This window comes from Procambarus clarkii, chromosome 41 (assembly GCF_040958095.1).
Source record: "Procambarus clarkii isolate CNS0578487 chromosome 41, FALCON_Pclarkii_2.0, whole genome shotgun sequence".
Classification (NCBI taxonomy): domain Eukaryota; kingdom Metazoa; phylum Arthropoda; class Malacostraca; order Decapoda; family Cambaridae; genus Procambarus; species Procambarus clarkii.
The window spans coordinates 237,445-261,101 of record NC_091190.1 but is presented as its reverse complement, the minus strand read 5'-3'; the positions used below and the strand labels follow the sequence as shown (position 1 = coordinate 261,101).

Below are 23,657 nucleotides of genomic sequence, written 5' to 3'. Positions count from 1 at the left end.
ATGGTCATCCCCTTGAATACAAAGATTCCGCGAAGCTTTTGGGGTTATTCCTTGACACTCGTTTGTCTTGGTCTCCCCATATCTCTTACCTCCGTGTTGAGTGCTCTAAGTCCCTTACCCTCCTTCGGGTCTTGTCCCATACTTCTTGGGGGGCAGATAGGCGCACTCTCCTTGCTTTACATTCCTCTCTCGTCCTGTCTAAGCTCGATTATGGTTGCCCTGCTTACTCGTCTGCTTCTCCTTCTACTCTTCGCCGTCTTGATGCTTTGCACCATGCTGGGTTGCGCCTCAGTTCTGGTGCCTTTCGTTCGACTCCCGTCCTTAGCTTGTATGTTGACACTGGCTTCCTGTCTCTCCAGGACCGCCGTGATCGCTACTGTCTTCGCTATCTTGCGCGGTCCTTGCAACATCCTTCCTCTCGTCTCTGTCGTGCTTTAACTTTTACCCCTCCTGCGGTTCCTGTTCCTCTTCACCACCTCCCTCTTTCTGTCCGGTTATCTCGCCTGCAGGATTCTCTTTCCGTTCGTATTTCTGATGTTTCTCCTCGTGTTGTTCCTTCTTTGCCCCCGTGGAGGGTCCCTCTTCCGCGGTTTTGTACATCCTTGACTCGTATCACTAAAGCTTTTACCCCTCCTACAGTTCTAAAACGCCTTTTCCTCGAGCACTTTTCTTCTCACTCCCGCTCCGTTTCTGTCTTCACCGATGGGTCTAAGTCAGCGGACGGTGTTGGCTACTCTGTTGTTTTTCCTGATCGCACTTATATGTGTCGCTTGCCTCCGGAGACTAGCATCTTTACAGCGGAACTTTATGCTATTCTCTATGCTCTTCGTCTCCTGCTTTCTCGTTGTCAGTCTTCCTTTGTGGTTGTTGTTGACTCTCGTAGTGCCCTCATGGCTCTCGGGTGCTTTAATCCAGTTCATCCGGTAGTTGTCGAGATCCAGCATTGGCTGTTTCTCGTTCACAGTAAATTTAAGTCGGTTGAGTTTTGTTGGGTTCCCAGCCATATTGGCGTGTCTTTAAATGAGCGTGCGGATGCTGCCGCTAAGGAAGCTGTCCGCTCTTGTCCCATCTCTCGTAAAGGCATTCCGTATTCCGACTTTTACCTGGTTATCCATTCCTCAGTCCTTACCCGTTGGCAGGCTTCTTGGTTGTCTGTTACTGGTAACAAGCTACGTACTCTTAAATGTTGTGTTTCCTCGTGGCCGTCCTCCTTCCACCGTAACCGGCGGTGGGAAACAGCTCTAGCGAGGTTGCGTATTGGCCATACTCGCTTAACCCATGGTCACTTGATGGAGCGCCGCCCTGCTCCTTATTGTCCTAGTTGCATTGTCCCTCTTACGGTCGTGCATGTCCTTCTTGAATGTCCTGACTTCCAGGACGAGCGTGTGTCTTGCTTTCCGACCGCCCCTCGCGGTCACCTATCCCTCGATAGAATTCTTGGTGACTCGGATACTTTTGATATCGTTCGCCTTATGCGTTTTTGTTCTCGTATTGGCATCCTTGGTGATATTTAGCGCCCTCTGATTATTTTGCGTATTTGATGGTGCTACATAGCCTTCCCGGTTTGGTGCCTTCTTTTGATAATTACTTACTTACTTAATCCTGCGGGCAACCTGGGAGAACCATGCCTTGGAACAGGGAAGAAGGGAAACCGGGTCCAACCAGAGCCTGTCCCCTGCCACGGAGGCCGTGGCGCGCATATACCGGCGAGGAGCTGCAACTGGACACAACACATGATGCACCCCTGGCCAAACCAACCAAGCATCAATAACCCAAAGACCCCTTCGGAAAGCACCAGACTGATTATTCACCAGAAAAGGAGGAGGCTGCAAACGAACGAAACAACCACCAGGAATGAAAGAGTTGAAACCTCCAGCGCCGGAGGAGAGCATGAAGCTCCCCGACCCGACCCGACCCCCAAAGGCCAATGCCCACAAGAAAAGACCCTTAGAAAAACAGTCCTGAACCGAGGGGGGCCACCACAAACCAAGGAGAAGAGAGAAGAGAGCACCAGATCCAACGCCCAGGATGACTCAGGCAGCACATGATCAGACCGGAGGTGAAACAACGCCCGAGAAAGCTTGCGGAACGGAGCAGAAGTGACGTCCACCCCGAAAGTAAACTGCAGCGGCTCCGCCAGCGCTGTACGAAACGAGGCGACAGTATTTGGCACAAGATGACGGTCCTGAAACAACTAAGAGAGAGAAAGGACAAAACAACCCGATCAGAAATCGAAGACAACCTACGAAGAAACAAAAATTGCCGAAAGGACGGCCAGGAAATTTAATACTGCCTTCTAGATGAAACTCGCAGGTGGGACACCATCAACTAAACCACCTGATCACCATACAAGTGGCGATACACCCGTGTCAAAAAAGACCAGATGCGAGCAGTAGAGGTGAAGATTGAACCAGCCACATAACAGACCGGACCGACCTGCTGAAAGAGGCGGAGCTGTGGGAAGACCCTCGGGTTCGGACATCGAGCAAGAAGTGCCTGAAACCAAGGCTGGCCCGGCCACCAAGGAGCCAACAGGACTACTCTCCCTTGGTAAGTCTCCAACCGAGCCAGGATCCGGAGCAACAACCGGACCGGAGGGAAGAGGTACAGGTTACTCCGCCTCGACCAGTCCAGCCGTAAGGCATCGACCCCGACGGCATCTCAGTCTGGGAAGGGCGCCACATAAACTGGAAAACGCCTCTACCACATTGATGAGAATAGGTCCACCTCTGGGTGCCCGTATGTCCAGCAGAGCCAACTAAACGAGTCGGTGTCGACCGTCCATTCCGTGGAAGGGGAATAAACTGAGACAGGTCGTCCGCCAGGACGTTTGACACCCCCTGAACATGAACCGCCAGGAGAGCCAAACCCCGAGAACTCAGCAGACGAGTCACCCAAAGGGACCAGCCCCAAAAAACCCAAGGACCGAATCAAACCCCTGCGGTTCAGGCAATGAACCACCAGGGAGCAGTCCGAATGGAGCCGGATCGTTGCTCCTCGAGCGACCCAAATCCTCTGAAGCGAATGCCACACCGCCGTAAACTTCCGCGCCGTGCTGTGATCTCAACGGAAGGATGGACCCCACTGACGATGGCCTGCCTGGTGAGCACTTGTCACAAAACCCTAACCGAGAGACAAGGTACCTGTGAACACATTGAGCAAGGTCTTGTGGAGGCACACAACCCCGAAAAACTCGCAGAGGAAGCCGGCAACGCAGCAGCCGACGCAAGGCTCCCGGGATCCAAACCCATCAATTGCGAAGCTCAGGCTCCCGTACAGCTGCTCAAACAACCGACGTGTGACCCAGGTGCCCTCCAAAAACAGCCGGAGACGGGACCGCAGCCACAACAGCGTCGCAGGAGGGAGAGACAAGGAAGCGGTCTGAGAGTCTCACACCAGACCCAGCCAAGTCCGAACCTGAGAGGGAACCAAAAGGGACTTCCTCCAGTTCACCATGAACCCGAACCTGGCGAGCTGAGAAAGAACCATCTCCCTGGTGAGAAGACACGAGGACTGGCTGGGAGCCAACACCAACCAGTCGTCGAGGTAAGCCAGAACTTGAACCCCTAACAGAAGCAAACCGGTCACCAAGACCCGGTAAGGCATGTGAACACTCGAGGTGCCAAATTCAAGCCGAATGGAAGGCAACAAAAGCGGTAAGCTTATAGCCCCATGACAACACCGAGCCAGTTGCTGAACCCCCGAAAGAATCGGGACGTGTACAATAAAATTATAAAACCAATACGCGGCCCGGAGATCCAGAGACACCATCCAGGCACCCAGTGCCAAAAGCAGCCGGACCTGAGACAGAGTGGTCATCTGAAAGGAGAGGCAAAAGTCCCAGGGATTCAGACTAGACAAGTCCACTATGAATCACAGAAGCGCACAGTCCCGTTTCGGAACTGAAAACAGGTGGGAAACCCACCTGAGGGACGTTGTCGTTTTGACCACACCCAAGCGAACCCACTCCCAGATGACCTGACACAGCACAGGAGAAGAGGCCAGCCCTGCCAGCCCCGATCATCCCGGAGGAGGAGGAGCGACCCAAAGCCACCACTGGTCGGGAGAAACGACCCAAAATGCCCACAAATCGTGAGACCAGGCGAGAGCAAACAGCGCGAAGCCTCTCCCCTATCGCCCCATCAACAGGGCAACCCGCAAAAGGGCCGACGACCCCTACGAGAGCCCAACCGACGCTAAGAGCAATTACTGTGCCAACCAGACGCAGTAATCTGGTCGGCCCCGAATCTGGCACTACCGGCTTACGACGACTGAAGGAACTCTGAGATCTGGCATGACCCTACCGGGCAGGACCTTCATGGCCTCCCCGGAGAACCTACAAGTCTGACAAAGGCCGTCAACTAGACGAAGCCTCCTGCAGAAAAAGCACCACCACTGACTCTGCAAACAGCAACGGACAAAAAGGTGATGAAAATCTAAGAGCCAGGGCCCAAGACGATTCCAAAAATTTTGGACGAGCACCACCTGTCAGCACGCGAGGCAAAAAGCTAAGAACAGACGCCGCCTCCCTCAGAAATGGTGCATACAACTTCACCAAAGCAGCCGGCGCCCAAGCTGCCGAAGCAAGCACACTGGACCCTGGCCCGGAACCCAGCTCCTCCACACCCACCACGAGACAGTCCGAAGACAACTCCAGCAGGAAAAAGAAGCGCAAGACCAAAGCCAAGTGCCCATGGGCGCACAAATCCTTGGCCACCAGGGATGCCGAAAGGGAGGGAACCTGCACATGAAGCCGCATCTGGCCGACATCATAAGGAAGGACAGGAGCAAACTAGCACAACTTGAGGTGCTCCAACTCACCCTCCAGATAAACCTGAACGACCGTAAGGAACTCTCATCATTCATGTGCGCATTTCAACAGGACGAATGCCAAGTCCCCCCAAAGAAGAAAAGGCAGTCTGCCAGCCAGGAAGACTTTGGCGACTTTGGCAACTTGTAACGCACGCAATAAAGAAAATGAGGAGCCAAACTCAAAAAGAAGGCTTCATTATTGAGGTGTAATCCGGGTTTCGCAGGAGGTAAGCTGCAAGAGGCCTCCCACACCTTCCTCGGTGGGATGGGGGAAGCCAAAAACCTCCAGATCGGAACCGAAGAACCCAAGGGAACTCTGGCCCGAACCCAAGGGAACTCGAACCCGAACCCAGGGAGGAGTCGAACTCATAACAAAATCGTACAGGGAGGGGGAAAGGAAAACCCCTCCCCCTGTAACAACAAGCCCTGCGCTGAGGGTACCAAACACCCAAGCAGGGACAAGTGGGGCTCAGGCCCCCCCAGTCAAATCCTCCTCAGCCCTGGAATCCTCTACGTCTGGACCAGGGGCCGAGCCGTCCTCCAAACTCTCTGCCTTTGGAGAAAAAGCAGAGTCCACCGGAAAAACAGGGATGAAGGGGGCCCGCTGGCATGGCCCAAAAGCTCCGACAGGCGGACCAGGCTCGAATGCCTCCGCCGCCGATCCGGAAGGGGCAATCCCCGAAGTCACCCGAGTCTCACTACTACTATAAATCAGCAGGGCGGCTGTGGGGCATCCGGAAAGGCAACCAACCTTCCACATTGCTGCAACTTAAACCTTGCATGCAACACTAAAGCTGCCTGCATCCAATTATCAGTCTCAGTGGACTGGGTGAATGAAGTACAAGCAAAGAACACCACTCGCAGGACTCCGAGGTCATAGGTGTCACTGACCCCAACAAGCAGCAAGGCAGAGGCAGACGGTGAATGTCACTCCAAAACAGGGGGACAGAGCAACCTTCAAACTCACACAAGGCGAGGTGGGACTCATAGGTCTCCTACATTGGACCACTGAGCCCCAATGGGGTTTCCAGGGCCCTTAAGCTGACTGCTAAGAGAAGCCCAGGCGAGGTACTGCTAACAGGTAACCCCAGAGCTACCAAGCAAACAATCTAAAAGCTGAACCCCTGCGACGTGTGTAAGCACGGGGACTTAGTGGAGGGCATCAAAAACCTACTAGTGGTCCTACCCCACACCTGGCAGACCCCCGCTAGGCAAAACAAAACAAAGACAGAAGAAAACCCTGTTCTCGGGTTCCTACATTGACATTGGAACCCAGAGCGAGCCAGGATATGTATTGCAGGATTCCCTGGTTCAGCTGTTCCGAAACCCCCCCTGTTACATATGCTTATAAAAGACGCAGCTGCTGCCCAGTTATGAAGATAATAAGTAGTGCTAACATGATGCTTTCTGTTGTCAAATCCCACAAGATTATAACAACCCAGATCATTTACATATATTAGAAACAGGATGGGTCCAAGTACTGAGCCCTGTGGGACTCCGCTGGTGACATCTCGCCACTCTGATGTCTTCCCCCTCACCGTTACAGGACTGGTTGAGGTGGGGTTTCCTGTACCTCTTTCCCTGGTTCAGCTGATGCTCCAGGTCCTGGCTCGCTTGGAGACTTACCCAGGGCGAGTAGCCCTCTCGGCCCCGTGATGGCCGGCCCAGCTATGGTTTGAAGCGCTACTTGCCCAGTGTCCTAACCCAGAGGTTTTTCCGCAGCTCCGCCTCTTTGAGAAACTCGCCCCAGTCCGTTATGAGACTGGTTCGTTCTTCTCTTGGTTCGTTGTCTCGTGTGTTGTTTTATCTCCGGCCCGCTCATGTACCGCCTGAGCCATCCTGGTCTTTATAGAGTGCTCGCCTACCTCTCTTCTCCTCGGTTTGTTGTGGCCCCTTCAGTTCAGGATTGTTTTTCAAAGGCTCTTTTCCTGTTGGCATTGGCCTCTGAGGGTTGGGTTGGGGAGCTTCATACTCTCCTCCGGCACAAGGGTTTCTGCTCTCTCAGTCATGGAGATAGGTTTGTTTGTTTGCAGCCTTCTCCTTCTTTTCTGGGGAAGAATGAGACAGCTGCTTTCTGGAGGGGTCCTTGGGTTGTTGATGCTTGGTTGGTCTGACTGGGGGTGCATCATGTGTTGTGTCCGGTTGCAGCCCTCTGCCGTTATTTGCCCACCACGGCTTCTGTGTCCAGCGACGTGCTTTGGGTTAATCCGGGTTCCCTTCTTTCCTGTTCACGGGTCGTCCGTAGGGTTATTAAGGCTAGCCAGCCTGTGGTCTATCCCCATCCGCATGGCATTTGTAAGTTCACTGCTCTTACTGCTGTCTTTTGGAATATGTCCTGGGCTGATATTCAGGCATGGGGTTTTTGGCGGTCGAACAGGGTCCTGGCTGCATGCTACCTCGTTAACGTTCCTGGGTCTTGTTGGGTCTGTGTCGCTTTCGGTTAGTGGCTGCAGCCCGTCTCGACTTCGAGTTGAGGTTTGGAACACGGACCACCTCCCGGGTCCTCTTCTTATCTTAGTCTTTGATGAAGTAGCTCTGGGGAGCCATAAGGGCTTCACCCAGAAAACCAGCGTTGAATGTAATGAAACTCCGTTTTCTGGGTGAATCCCCGAGGCTGTCCGGCAACCCTCCCTCCCTCCAGTTGGCGGTTTTCGCGTCTTTTGATATCTAGCCTCGGAACTGAGGTGTGGATTGCCGGTGCGGAAGTCTTGGGACCCCCCCTTTTCCCCCTCCCGGGGAGGGGAGAACTGTGCAGACATGTGGGGCAGCTTGTGTGACGTCATGCTCATTTGCTCGTTTTCAATTGAGGGAGTTCTGTCCACTTGCTCTATTATTTTCATTGGTTTCTCCAGAATAGCGGTTTGTTTTGAGGCACTTACCTTTCTGAGTGCCTGTCCAGGTTGATGGCAGATATAGAATGCTCCAAAATCACACATGCATTTCTATGCGCAATAGGACATTGGAGTATTTCTATAGCCTGGATATCTCAGCCTGGATAGCTCCGGGGAGGCTCCGGGACTCACCCAGAAAATGGTGTTTCATTACATTGATTACTGGTTTTTAAGAAAACTCTACTGTATATGTTACTGATTATTATAAAATTTGTATTATAGTCCATATTGATCAAAATTACTCATGCAAGTGCTCGTTTGATAACTTGGATCAAGCAACTTGTTTCTTGAATTACCTTTGCTACTGTTTGTTCCTTCTATAATTTTTCTTGCTCTGTATATTTAACATTTACTAACTGACATTTGCCTGTAGCAGTTAGTAAATGCAATTTTTATTTTATTTACTGATAAGAATTGTCATTTTTATTCTTCAGAATACAAGAAATTTATTTTCTCTGCAGATACATTTGACAGTGTGGGTCGATATCTAGATCAAGCAGAAACGCCAATGTTCCAGTCAGACGAGGCTAAAATGTGCCTAATCGGTCTTGCAAGAGATATTCGTGGATTAGCTTCTTCATTTAGTTCAAAGCCATCCTACATGATGCTGTTTGACTGGTTGTATCCTTTAAAAAAGTCAACAACAAGAAGTTTATTATATAACCCCAGTAGGGAGACACTTTATAACGTAGTTGTTTATTTACTTTATACTTTCTATTGAATTTGAGTCGTATCTTTCCCTGGTAGGTTTTAGAACCCGTTCAAATTGTTGGTAGGAAGAGTTGCCTCTTCACTGTTGACACCCAATAAGTATTAATGCACTTATTTAAAATGCAACTACAGGGATGCTTTGTTGACTAGGTAAGGTGCAATTCATTGAGGTAGTTTAGAGATACAAATTGAGTATTTCAGAATTGTTTAGCCCTGCGGTCACCATGTGTGGATCGCCTTGGGTAATGTGTTCATCATCTTATGATGATTTACCTTTTGCATCAATGGCTTCAACAGCTTACTGGTGTCTCCCAACAGACTTGGAATTATTTAGTAGGGCACATTTTGTCTTCTGGTCCCCAATCTTACAGATGCAGCACTTTCCTGGGTTAACTTTAATTTCGATATTCTTTTTACTTTTGCATCCAGATAACTTGCTTTTCAATATATTTCATATTTCATATGGTCTATAAACAAAAAATATTTTGTTTTGGTCTTGACTCCTATCACATTATTATTATTTTATTTTATTTTATTTTATTTTATTTTATTTTATTTTATTTTATTTATATACAAGAAGGTACATTGGGTTTGTGAGAATACATAGCATAGTACAGTATTTACACTCTCGTAAAGCCACTAGTATGCGCAGCGTTTCGGGCAGGTCCTTAATCTAACAGATAATTTTAAGTAGGTAAATTCTAGCAGAATTAATAAAATGATAACAAATACATTGAAAGAAAAAAAATGAGATGAGAGAGATTAGTAAGTATATTAAAAGCACATTGGTATATTAAAGCTCTGATTGATTACATTGACAGCTTGATTGGTAATTTAAACAAGATTAATAGACACCATACAGCAGATTGACAGCACATATAAGAAGACAGCAATGATCACAATGAAAACATGAAAGATATTATGACGGGAAATGGGAACAAACCCATTATTTGTATTAGTGCAGGGGGTAATGATGTTGGGCGAGTTAGGAGTGAGGAACTAATACAGAGATTCTGGACAGCCATTGAATTAGTTAGGAACAAGGGAGGAATCCCGATCATATGTGGTATTCTTCCAAGAAAGGGAGTGGGAAATGAATGGATGTCGAGGGAACTTGGTGTCAATTGCCGGCTGGAAAGATATTGCAAATCTAATGCAATATCTTTCATAGACAACTGGGGACACTTCTATGGAAGAAATGAAATGTATGGTTGGGATGGGGTGCATCTATCGAGGGCTGGGGTTGTTGCTGTTGCAAACTTGTTGGAACCAGTGGTTAGAGGCGTTTGTTTGGGTTTAAACTGTTAGTAGATAGTGGTATGGGAATTGATTTGGAGGAAGGAGGTAATAAAAGTATGTGTTTGAGGGAGAAAGGAATTGGCAAAATGATCAGGGAAATTGAAAGGCCTCAAAATAACAATTCACTTATGGTATATTACACTAACAGTAGAAGTCTAAGAAATAAAATAAACGATTTAAATGCTCTTGTCTGCACAGAAAAAATAGATATTATCGCTCTAACCGAAACGTGGATGAATGTAGAAAATAGAGAACTATTAGCTGAATATTAAATAAATGGATTTTAACTATTTCACACAGATAGATATATTAGACGAGGAGGGGGAGTAGCCATATATGTTAGGGACAATTTGAAATGTAGTCTCAAAGAGGGAATCAAAACTGAGCCACACACAGAAACTATTTGGATAGAATTAAACGGAAAAGCAAATAATAGTATAATAGGAGTTATATATAGGCCACCAAATTTAGACAGAATGGAAGCAAAGCATCTATGGGATGAAATATCTAGAGCATCTAGATCTAACAGTATTTGTCATGGGAGACTTTAATTTTAGTGCAATACCTGGTTGAACAAAACGGGGAATAATGAAGCAGAAGATTTTCTAGAATTAATTGACGATTGCTTTCTTACGCAACACATAAAGGAACCAACACGGGAAAATAATATTTTAGATTTACTGTTAACTAACAGGGAAACACAAATTAAGGGCATCGAAATAGGGAGTGAGCTAGGGAACAGTGATCATAAAGAAATCAGATTTAGCATAGAATGGAATAGATCTGTAGGAGAAAATTTTGTTAAAGTACCTAATTTTCGAAAAGCTAATTTCAATAACCTAAGAAATTTATTGGGTCAAATAGATTGGAAAGTCTTGGGTATGGGGTGTGGGCCGGTCTTGGAGTTAGACGTGAACCCAGCGATAGGTGACGTAAAAGGGGTTTTCGATGTGGACTCAAAATATAACCTATTTAAAAATATTCTAAGCGAAGCCCAGGAACGTAGTATACCATATAAATTGAATAGATCAAATACTAATGATCCAAAGTGGATAACAAAGGATCTGAAGAACCTTATAGGTAAAAAGAGAGCGTGGTACAAAAGGATTAAGAATGGGGAAGTCATTTTAGAACAGGAATTCGTACAACTGGTTAGAAATACTAAAAAAGAGATAAGGAAAGCAAAAAGAAACTATGAAGTTCGCATAGCAAAGCAAGCAAAGACAAATCCTAAAGGTTTTTTCCAGTTATACCGGACAAAGATTAGGGAAAGGATAGGTCCATTAAAAACTGAGACAGGTCAAATAACAGATAATGATGAAGAGATGAGTAGTATTTTTAATAAATATTTTATATCTGTATTTACTAAAGAGGAGCTTAACAATATGCCTTCAGCTGAACAAGTCTATGTGGGTGGGGACGAGGACAGGTTGACTAGTTTAGCAGTTAGCAGGGAGGATGTAATTAAACAAATAGTTAAACTCAAACCAAACAAATCCCCAGGGCCGGATGAAGTGTTTGCCAGGGTGCTTAAAGAATGCAAAGAGGAGCTTTCCGAGCCACTGTCTACCATATTTAATAAATCAATAGAGTTAGGCAGAGTTATGGAAAGTTGCTAATGTGATACCAATTTTTAAGAAAGGAGATAGATCACTTGCGTCAAACTATCGACCATTTAGCCTAATGTCTATTGTGGGAAAGTTACTTGAATCGATAATTGCAAATAAAATTCGTCTTCATCTTGAAAAACACAAATTAATAAATGAGTCGCAACATGGTCTTACAAATGGCCGTTCATGTTTAACAAATTTGCTATCTTTTTATTCCAGCATAGTTGAGGCAGTTGATAGTGGTAAGGATTGTGATATCGTGTACCTTGACTTTAGCAAAGCTTTTGATACAGTGCCACATGAAAGACTGATTAAAAAAATAGAGGCTCATGGTATTGGAGGTGCTATATTAAGTTGGATTAGGGCATGGCTATTCCAAAGGAAACAGAGAGTTAGTATAAATGGGGTTAAGTCAGAGTGGGAAAATGTTGTAAGTGGAGTGCCTCAGGACTCTGTCTTGGGACCTCTGTTGTTTATAATATATATCAATGATTTAGATTCAGGTTTGAGTAGCAACATTTACAAATTTGCCGATGATACAAAAATCGGCAGGGAAATTAACATGGAAGAAGACTCACTATCACCTCACTATCACCTTCCTCTGTGGGTAGTTAGCTCCGGGGAGCCGATGGGGCTTCCCCCAGAAAACCAGTGTTGAATGTAATGAAACGCCATTTTCTGGATGAGACCCGGAGGCTCCCTGGCAACCCTCCCTCCCTCCAGTCTGCGGTTTTTCGCGTGTTTTGACATCCAGCCTCAGAACTGATGGGTGGATAGCCGGCGTGGGAGGTCTGGAGCTCCCCCTTCCCCCTCCCGAGGAGGGGGGAGCTTCGCAGACAGCGGCGCGGTGACGTATGACGTCATACTAGTTTGCTTGTTTTCTGTTGAGGAGTTCTATTCACTAGTTCAGGTTTAGTTAGCAATTTTCACCAGAATAGGGGTTTGTTTTGGAATGCTTACCTTTCTGGACGCTTGACCCGGTCGATGGCAGACATAGAATGCTTCCTACCACACGGGGGTTTCTATAGGCCATTGCTCCCCTTGCCTCTCTGAGGGGGCCAGGTTCTGGCCATGGTCCCCAGTAGGCCCTAGAACTCCATACACATGACTGATGCCAAAGTCTGACATTAGCATATCAGCCTGGTAAAGCTCTGGGGAGCCTCCGGGTCTCACCCAGAAAATGGTGTTTCATTTCATTCAAATCTGGTTTTTTAGTTCATTATTAACAGTATTTAGTGTATGTGGGTTGGGGTTAGAGTAGATGAGGGTAGTATCATCAGCAAACAAAATAGGTTTCAGAATGTTAGAGACATTAGGCAGATCATTGATGTACTGTATATAAGAAATAGGAGAGGTCCCAAAATGCTGCCCTGTGGCACTCCAACGGTTATTGGTAGAGTGGAAGAGGTTATATTATTGATGGCTACACATTGGTGTCTATCACTAAGATAGGATTGGATATAGTCCAGTGTATGGCCTCGGATTCCATAATGATGGAGTTTATGTAAGAGGTAATTGTGATTAACAGTATCAAAGGCCTTTCTCAGGTCAATGAAGAGCCCAATCGGAAACTCATTTTTGTCAAGGGCTGAGTAAATTATATCAAGGAGACTAATAATTGCATCGTTGGTACTCTTTTTGGGAGTGGAAGCCAAACTGACAGGGGCTAAGAATGTCGAATTTTACGAGGTAGGAGTAGAGCTGTTTACAGATAATTTTTTCAAATATTTTTGATAGTATGGGTAGGGTTGATATTGGTCTATAATTGTCTATGTCTGCCGGATTACCTCCTTTATGAACTGGCATTACTCTTGCTTTTTTAAGGATATCAGGGAAGGTATGACACTCAAGGGATTTGTTGAACAGCAGAGCTATAGGTGGGGCAAGGGCATGGGAGGAGCTCTTGTATACAATGGATGGTATTTCAATGATGTACCCAGCTTTGGTTTTTAGTGAGTGTATGATGGACACAATATCTGTCGGGTTGTCTGGTGAAAGGAGAAGATAGTTTGGATAGCTGCCTGAGAGATATGTGTTGATATGTGTCTGAGGGATTTTACTGGCAAGGTTAGCACCAACCGATGAAAAGAAGCTATTAAATTCATTCGCCATTTCTAAATCAGATGACGGTGTAAGGCCATCCTTAGAGAGTGTTATCTGGTTGTGGGAGTGTTGTTTAGTTCCTAGGATATTAGAGATGGTATTCCATGTGCTTTTCATGTTGCCTCTTGCTTCATTGAATATAGTCTCATAATATGAAAGTTTTGCTTTTCTTATGATACTGGTAAGCACTGATGAGTACCTCTTAACTACTTCCTTTGTAACTAGGCCAATCCTAAATTTCTTTTCATATTCATGTTTTTTGTTGATTGATTTGATTATGCCACTTGTGAGCCACGGGTTATTTTTTCTTTTATCAGTTACTTGTTTGGTAAGGAGGGGGCAGTGTGTGTTGTAGAGGCTTAGAGTTTTGGAGAGAAAGAGGTTAGTTAATGAGTTTATATCCTGTGTATTATTAAATTCAGATTCCCAGTTAATATTGTGAAGTGCATTAGAAAGATTGCCTAAAGCTGATTCACTGTGTAGCCTGAATGAGAGTTTTTTGCTTTCTGGTGGTGTTGTGTCCATGTTTGCTATGAGGAAGGTAGGATAGTGGTCAGTTGTTCTGTCATAAATTACCCCAGATGTAAGGGGAGCTGTTATATTACTCCATAAGTGATCCAGGGTAGTGGCAGATGTTTGAGTGACTCGGGTGGGCTTGGTGATTGTGGGGGATTAGCATACAGGAGTGCATGCTGTTACGGAAATGGTCAACTTGAGGGTTGTTTTGAAGACCCAGGTCAATATTGAAATCACCTCCCAGAATGATGTTATTTTTGTTGAGATTGTTATTTATGATAAGATTCCTTACGTTGTCTGAGAATAAAGCTATGTTGGTATTAGGAAATCTATAGATGGCACCGATAGTCAGAGAGGATTTAAGGGATTTACTGGAGAACTTGGCAAAGGTATATTCACAATAGTCATCTCTATCACTAATGACACTATTGCAGATGAAGGTATCTTTGTAATATATTGCTGTACCACCTCCTTTTTTATTAGGCCTGCAGTTATGAATGGCTTTATAACCAGCTAAATTGTAGAGTTGGGTATAGTCATTACTTAGCCAAGTTTCTGTTAAAATGATGAAAGATAATTTAGTACCTAGAGCTGTGAGTAGTGCATTTATATCATCAAAATGTTCACCAAGTGACCTAACATTTTGGTTGTAAACTGATAAGCAGGTGCTATTTAGGAGTTTGTTTTTTGCAAGATTTGCTGTGTAATACCTGCAATAATGATGATCAATGTGCTGATTTGTGTGGATATGGGACAGAAGATTTCGATCAGGATCAATATCAGTAAGCATATAGATAAGATAATGTTACAATACAATAAGTTAAGCAATTACAGGAACAGATGAAAACTAAAACTGCTGTAAATAGAAAGTAATTGTAGCAAAACACAACAATAAACGTAGATACACAAAAAATAGAAATAATTAGAAGTAGAGTAAAGATTCCCGTAGATAGCCAGGAAGGATACAGAAGTTAGGTTAAGAGAGAAGAAAAAGACAGTAGACTGACAATAATAATATATAGCAAAAAATAAAGAGACAAATAATAATCGTAAAGTAAAGATAATCTTAAAAATCAAATATTTAATATAGCTTAGTTGTGAACCTATAATTAGTATGAACTTAAAAAAAAAAAATGAGCTCAGTAATTAATTACAATAAATGATGTATAAATCAAATTACAATTAAATTTAACAATTAAAAACAAAAACAAAAATAACAGGGTAAGATTATATTTATGAGCAAGATTTTACTAAGACACTGAGGTAAATGCTTACATAAATACAAAGTCTGCTATAATTAGAGAATAATTATGGCAAAACACAACAATAAATGCAAGTAAACAAAAGAATTGAAACAATTAGAGGTAGAATAAAGGTCACAAGATAGCGATGGAGGATACACAAGTTTGGTGGAGAGAACAAAAAATCAGTAGAGACTGTCAAGATGAATATATAAAAAATTTGACAAATGATAATTGTAAAGTAAAATAATCTTAGATAATAAATTTTATTTAGCTTAGTTTTTTAACCTATAATTAGTATGAACCTAATTAAGAGAACAAAATGAGATGAATAGTTAATTTCAATAAATGACATAAATCAGAACAATTAAATTTAAAATTTAAAAAAGAATAAGGTAAGATTAGATTTAAGAGTAAAATTTTACAATGATACTGAGGTAGATGCTTGCATAAGTGCATGGAGACTTGACTGATTACTGAGGAAATTATATGAATGAGAGAACATTAGGTAAATGGTAAGGCAGAGACAACACCTTGGACAAAGTTAGATTAAGTTAGATTAGACTCAGGCACTCAAAGAGATATTTTAAGTATTGGTATTGGTCGGGTTCAGGTTTTCAGATATACCACAATCACTAAAGAAGGACAGTAGTTGTTGGTCACACTTTATTTCATATCTTTTTCCTGCACTTTCCTTCATTGCAATGATCGTTCCATTCCTAGTGTAGCACTGCTTGATAAGACCAGGGTTTTGTTTGCGAATTGTACGCAGCCTGAAGAGGAGGGATCCACGCTGCTTTGTAAGGCACTCATTTATATAGAGGTTGGTTTTATGCTTAGCAGCTGATTGTATGAGGTCGAACTTAACAGAGGGATTTGCAAGTTTGATGAGCATTCTCCTACTGCTACGGGAACTGTTTTTATCTATCCTGATATCTGATTTGATATCAACATTGACTTTGATCTTTGAATTGATTAAGCTGTGGGCTATGTTACAACAATTCTCACCTTGTTGTTCATCAGGTAGATCAGTAGAGCTAATTATCAGGGAGTCATGAAGTTGTTGCTGCTCTTGGTCATCTTTGGAAGCCGCCTGGTGAATCTGAAGGAGATTGATCTGTTTTTCCAGCTTTTGAAGAAAGTCACTTTGAGCTGAGTGGGTTTCCTCAGCCTGAATCTTTTGTATTTGATCCCTTGCGTCATTTGCAACAGTTTGTGAGTTGAGAATTTCTTGGTTGTTGTTCGTCGACGATTCAAGGAGGCGGTCTATGGTTTGTTGTTGTTGGGTGACTGGCTTGGAGGGCCAAAATTGCTTCAGATTGCAGGAGCACAAGGTTGTGCAGTTTCTGCAGCCATGGGTTACTCCTGAGAGGTTTGAAGTTTAGACAGGGAGCCATAGATTGAATGAATTCTAGAGCTTGAGATTCGAGTTGAGTTGAAGGGGGGGAGTGAGGAGGGGGAGCGGATGCTGTGTTTACCAACATCGGCGAGGATTGCAGCGTTGCCAGTGTTCCATTCAGATCTGTAGGAGTTATGGATGAAGAGCGAGAGGCACCCCTACCTTGCTTGTTGCTATGTTTGGGGATGTTTTCGGCGATAGATTTTTGGTAGTGTTTCTAGAGGTAGATACTTGGAGAATTATGGTGGGGATAGGCATATAGTGAACGCTTGGCAGAAGTGTCGTCGATAGACAGGCGAAAATTGGTTAATTTTGGTTGATTACTGTTGAGGTTCACTGTGAGTTATGGCATATTAAGTCTCCATGCACTTAACTCATGCTGGGCAGCAGTTAGGCCATGCAGCGTTGAGTGGAGACGAAATTACCACAAACTTTTTGCATCGGTGCCAGTGCTGGTATTCTAATGAATACCAGTAAGAATGTAAACCATTCACTACCCAGGCCAGATTGAGGATAGACAATTTTCTGGGGGGGGAGCCCCTTTGGCTCCCCAGAGCTTATATCCAGGCTGATATGCTAATGTCAGACTTTGGTATCAGTCATGTGTATGGAGTTCTGAGGGCCTACCGGGGACCACGAGCCAGAACCTGGGACAACAACGGGTCAACTGTACAGCCTCTGGGACCCTCACCCTCAACCGTGCGATAAGTACTGACCATACAGTAGAACAAATAAACATTTATGTTATTACAAATATACGATATACATATAATATTATAAATATATAGATATATACAACAATACAAGGCAGAATGGGAGTAAACAAATAAATTTGTGGCCACTGTAACAACTCCTTAAAGTCGAAGGCAACGGGAATTGAATGTTATATCTGTAAGAATAGATTTCATTCGGCTTGTACAGGAGTGAGTAGCACCACAGGACTGAGAGCTGGCCGCTTGCTCTGGGTGTGTAAAATTGACCTGCCAGCTTGGAATATCCTAAAAAACCTTCTAGATAACATGATGCATGACTGGAAAACATTGTTCATTGAAAGCCTACTAGCCATCCAGAAAGAGTGGGAAAGGAACAACAATAAATCTAATATACCAGGGGCAGAGGCTATAGTCAGGGATGAAACTGAAGCAGAAACTCAGGAAGTTGCGAATTCTGACTCAGTATGCCCGGATGTAGATGACAGTAAACTAGAAAGTGTTACAGACAGCACTGACAGCTCGATAGATACAGACACTACAATGGTCCCGATAGAGCGAGTCAGACCAGAAGGACAGACTTATGCAAAGGGCATATGTAGACATAGATATGCTGGTAATAAGAAAGGATTAGAATGCAGTTACCAACATCCCAAAAAATGTTTAAATATGCTTAGGAAAGGTGAGTGTCGATTTGGCTGACTTTCAAATCCAGGGATCCCATCACAATGGTTGTACTCTTCAAGTCACTTGTGTTGTCCCATGTTGTCCTTCCTTCCTCACTTCCCCCTTCAGAGCAGGAGAGATTGCTGAAATAGAGGGAATACAGAGAACATATACGGCACGCATAGACGCGATAAAGCACCTAAATTATTGGGATCGTCTCAAAGCTCTTCAAATGTACTCACTAGAAAGGAGATGAGAGTGATATCAAATAATATACACATTGGAAGATACTGGAGGGCCAAGTACCAAATCTACACAGTAAAATAATAACGTACTGGAGTGAATGATATGGAAGAAAATGCAGAATAGAACCAGTGAAGAGTAGGGGTGCCATAGGCACAATCAGAGAACATTGTATAAACATCAGAGGTCCACGATTGTTCAACACCCTCCCAGTGAGCATAAGAAATATTGCCAGAACAACAGTGGACATCTTCAAGAGGAAACTAAATTGTTTCCTCCAAGAAGTGCCGGACCAACTGGGCTGTGGTGGATATGTGGGCCTGCGGGTCGCTCGAGGCAACAGCCTAGTGGACCAAACTCTCACAAGTAAGTCAAGCCTGGCCTTGGGCCGGGCTTGGGGGGTAGAAGAACTCCCAGAACCCCATCAACTAGGTATCAACCTGGTTTAACCAGGCACCCAGAAAGGTAAGCATCCCAAAACAAACCCCTATTCTGGTGAAAATATTGCTACCAAAAACCGATCAAGTGGATAGAACTTCCCTAAAAGAAACGAGCAAACGAGCATGACGTCACACATCACCTCGCCGCTGCCTGCGCAGCTTCCCCATCCCCGGGAGGAGGAAGGGGAAGCCCCAGACCTCTCATGCCGGCTATCCACCCTTCAGTTCTGAGGCTGATGCTATAGGCAACGGTCGTGTGCTCTGGCATCAGTGGTTGTTTCAGCACTGTACCTAGTATGTTGTGACTGTCATCTAGGTGGTGCGTGTGCTGGGAGTGATTCCCCAGTACTCGGGCTGCATGCGCCTAGGGTTTCCTTCCCTAGGTGCCCTGTAAGTACTGCCCTTGGGGCTTGGGGCTACCTTCCCCAAGTTCCTTGGGTTCTGCCTCTGCTAGGCCATTTACTGCTTGGCTTTCGGCCGCCCTTTGTGTGCTGGGGTGTTTTATCTCCCTTGATCGTCTTAGGGTGAGAGGCAGTTTTCCGCTGGCTGGGGCGCAGGGTACTGTGCAGCTTGTTTTCACTAATCATAGCTGGCTCTGTTCTGCCTGGGTATTGTCCTCTTGCGGGGTTTTCTTTTTGTTTTTGTTTATTTGCCGGTTGGGGGGTCTGCCTTGGTTCTTGCCCCCTGTGTACTAAGTATTCTTCCTTCTTCCGGTGGTTTCCCTGCTAGGTCCCCATGAGTGTACACGTCCCGGGGGTTCAGTTCTTCTAAGGTTGTTTGATAGACTTTGGGCACCGGTTAGCAGTACCCTGCCTAGGATTACCTGGGCGTGAGTTCCGTAAACACTCAGGACCCTGGGAATCCCCTAAGGGGCCACTTGGGTTTGTTGGATGTGACCCCGGAGCCTCCCCCCCCCCTTGCTTTGTGCGAGTTCGAGGGTCGCTCTGTCCCCTTGTCTCAGGGTGAGTCCTACTGTCTTTGCCTCCATCTGCTGTCTGTGGGGTCAGCGGCACCTTTGGCTCGGAGTCCTTCGAGTGTTGTTAGTTTGTGACTCGGTTACCCTGTCTTATGCGGACTATGCGGGGTATAGGCAGTACTGGCAATGCATGTTGCGTTTCGCTAGTGGCAATGCACTAGATAGTTTGCTCCCTGGAAGCCCCGAGGCTGCCCCGTTTTGGTTGGTGTGACGGGGCTTGGGGGTGTTGGTTGCTTCAGTTTTGTTTCCATCCGCGCCCGCTTGCTCTTTCCCCTGTTGTGGTCTTGAGACTCAGGTGGTCTTAGGGAATTCCCCTTCCGGGGTAGTGACGGGGGCATTTGAGCCTGTTCCTCCAGCCGTGTTGTATGAGTCTGCCAGTGGGCTCCCCTTCCTTAGTACTTGTCCGACTCCCCTGACTTTTCTTGTGAGGCTGAGGCTTTGGGGGAACAGCTGAATCCCGGGACCTGCCTTGTGGGTTTTTGGGCCTGGTGAGGGGTTGACGTTGGACCATGCCTGAGTTTTTCTACTCTCTAGGTCTTGCGGTTACTAGGAGTGGGGTTTTTCTTCCCCCTCTCTGTACATGTTTTTGGGAGTCTGCCCCTCCCCAGGATCAGTTCCTTGTCAGGGATCTGTCGGGATCAGGGATCTGTCGGGTCCATCCTGTCGGTGGGTACGTTTCTCCACCTCCACCCTTCTTCTTGAGACTGGCCTTCACCGTCATGTTCCCCTCTTTTCGACGTGTCACACAACTCGGTGTTGTTGGCGTGGCTTGTTGGGACATGACCAGTGGCTCTGTGTGTTATTGGTCGTGTCTCTTTCATTCCAGTTTGCTACTTGCCTTCTTCATTCCTCATCTTCCTTCTGCGCTCTTGTCCCTGGCCGTTGGTGCTGGGGTTTTTCTTCTGGTCTCTTTCTTGTGGTTTTTCGTTTTCTCATTTTATCCTACAAATTGTTGTGTGATTTGTTTGTGCTTTTTTGGCTTTCCTATTGCCAGGTTTGGGTTCCTGGTTTCCTGGCTTACCCAGCCTGTTGCCATTTTCACGGTCTCTCTGTGTCCCTTCAATAGAGTCTCGCATCGGGACTGCCATCTCTGATCTCCTGGCGAGCTCGCAGGCATTGGGATGTTTTTCTGTACGGCGGACGTTCCATCTCCTCTTTTGCCGGCTTGGGTTTTTCGGCTCTGCTGGCTCCGTGGTCGCACCTGAGATCTTCCCGCGGCTCCGCCTCTTCCTAGGCTCGATTAGCCCATGGCGGGGCTGGTTCGGTACTGCCTCATGTCTCTCGCCTTCTGTTGGTGGTCGGGTGGCTTCGTTGATGGTGTCCCACCTGCGTGCTTCTTCTTGGTCGCAGTGTGGTTTTTTTTTGGCGGTCATTCCTTATCCTTTTGTCCATCCTCTGGTAGCTGCATTTGTTGGCGTGGTCTTGTCCTTCTCCTGTGGAGATTTGGGGCCGTCATTTTGCCCCATACTGTCGCCTCATATCGTGCGGTGCTGGCGGAGCCGCTTTGGCTTGCTTTTGGTATTGATGTTTCTTCTGTGCCGTTTGGCAAGCTGTCTCGTGCATTGTTTCACCTCCGGCCGGCTCATGCGCCGCGTGAGCCGTCCTGGTCATTGGACAGAGTGCTCTCTTTTCTTTCTTCTCTTCGGTTTGTTGTGGCCCCTTTGGTTCAGGATTGTTTCTCTGAGGCTCTTTTTCTGTTGGCATTGGCCTCTGGGGGTCAGGTTGGGGAGCTTCGTGTTCTCCGCCGGCTCAGGGGTTTCTGCTCTTTCGGTCTTTGTGTTGGTTTTGTTTGTCTGCAGCCATCTCCTCCTTTTCTGGTGAAGAATGAGACTGCTGCTTTCCGGAGGGGTCCAACACAGGGCTTAGTCGGGCCTGTGTCGTTTTGGGTCGGCGGTTGCAGCCAGTTGTTTTGACTTCAAGTAGTGGAGAGAGCAACGACCACCTCCCGGTAAGTCCCAAAGTTTTTCCCCTGTGGGTAGTTAACTCCAGGGAGCCAAAGGGGCTCCTCCCAGAAAACCAGCGTTGAAGGTAATGAGATGCAATTTTCTGCATGAGACCTGGAGGCTCCCTGGCATCCCTCCCTCCGGTCGGCATTTTTTTGCGTGTTTTGACATCCAGCCTCAGAACTGAAGGGTGGATAGCCGGCGCGAGGGGTCTGGGGCTCCCCCTTCTGGGGAGAGGGGAGCTGCCCAGACAGCGGTGCTGCAACGTGTGACGTCATGATTGTTTGCTCGTTTCTTTTAGGAGAGTTTTATCTACTTGTTTGGCTTTTGGTAGCAATATTTTCACCAGAATTAGGGGTTTGTTTTGGGATGCTAACCTCTCTGGGTGCCTGACTCAGTTGATGGCAGACATAGAAGGCTTCCAACCCCATTGGGGTTTCTATGGGTCATTGCTCCTCGTGCCTCTCTGAGGGGGCCAGGATCTGGCTTGTGGTCCCCGGTAGGTCTAAGAACTCAATACACAAGACTGATGCCAAAGTCTGACAATAGCAATATCAGCCTGGATAGCTCCAGGGAGCCTCCTAGTCTCACCCAGAAAATGGCGTTTCATTACATTCAACGCTGGTTTTTTTCATTTCCAATGAGAAAATAATGCTCTTTCATATTTACCATTGATCATTTTAACACTCATAATGGTGATTGAGTCTTGAACAGTACATTAGTTAATTATTCTTGGTGGATTTTAGATGTGCCTCATAAAATTATATTATCATATATATCACCATGAAAATGTGTGTGTCTGCCAAGGCAAAACTACTGTTAAAAGGGCAAATGTCGGTTTGAACTTTTCACAATATTGAAACTATTCTTTCTGCTCAACTATAATAAGTGAGTTATAATAATATGTTTTTGGTGTGCGTTTATATAATTGTATATACAATAATGTGTGTATTTTTCAAATGTTTTAAATATAGATAGGTTATTGTTGAACAATTTTAATAGTTGAATGATGAAAAATTAATAATGTGCATTGTAGTGCTACCAAAGTTCATATAGGTTCTTGAACCTATGTAAATTTATAGGTTCAAGGTTTGAACTTATAGATTCAAGGTTATAGGTTTGTAATCTTTCCCCTCCCCTCCATGCTTGTCTTAATCCATTCTCTAAGTGCTAATATAATTATTATAGTCTCCTTGACTAGCTTGTAGATACCCAAAATATACTGGTATTCTCGTGAAAGGGGTGGAAATTTGGAGTCATGACCCTCAGGTCACCACGCCCATTCTCAAACTCTATGAAGAGTTGGTTCAGAATAAATCTCAGAGACTTCAGTTTGGTGTCTCATCAACCAGTGGTATCCTGCTTTTCCGAGAGACGAGCAAAGTCATCTGTACCTATGGTAAGCTATCTAACGTATAATGTATGGAATACTTTGTTGCATGTCTTATACAATATATTATTGTGTGTGTGTGTGTAATTACCTAAGTTTAATTACCTAAGTGTAGTTACAGGATGAGAGCTACGCTCGTGGTGTCCCGTCTTCCCAGCACTCTTTGTCATACAGTATATCGCTTTGAAACTACTGACGGTCTTGGCCTCTTCCACCTTCTCACCTAACTTGTTCCAACCGTCTACCACTGTTTGCGAAAGTAAATTTTCTTATACAGTGGTACCTCGCATAATGATTGCCCCAAAAGACGAACATTTTGGGTAACGAATGGCCCGATCGGCGTCAAATCGTCTTGTATGGCGAACGCTGGTTTGAGTAACGTCAACACCACATGGTGGGGTCGCGTTGCTTCTTGCACATTCTTAGACGCCTCCGATGATGCACATATATTATGTTGTTCTTGTTTAAAGATGCTAATGATGCTGGGATATAAAGGGGTGACTGCTGAGATGTTGCAAAGTATTGATGTTTTTGTAGAAAAAAAGAAATGAAATTTCTGATATACAACAAATGCCAAAAAGGTTCGTTCGGTGTTTGGCAGATAGGCTGCTCCATTATAACAATCTTTCTTTGTTTCAAATGTGTTCCATTTGTTTTGTATTTGTCATTTACGTCTCAATAATGGAGCAGCCTACCTTACATACACT

At 45.4% G+C, this 23,657-nt stretch overlaps 1 protein-coding gene across 1 annotated transcript in view; it reads left to right on the top strand.

Annotated features, from left to right (window-relative positions):
• The window catches only part of LOC123754655 (exportin-7), a 396,982-nt gene that overhangs the window by 354,117 nt on the left and 19,208 nt on the right, over window positions 1–23,657 (top strand). Inside the window, 2 exon segments of the mRNA XM_069339312.1 lie at window positions 8,165–8,324; window positions 22,769–22,959. Of these exon segments, the coding sequence (XP_069195413.1) occupies window positions 8,165–8,324; window positions 22,769–22,959 (351 nt within the window).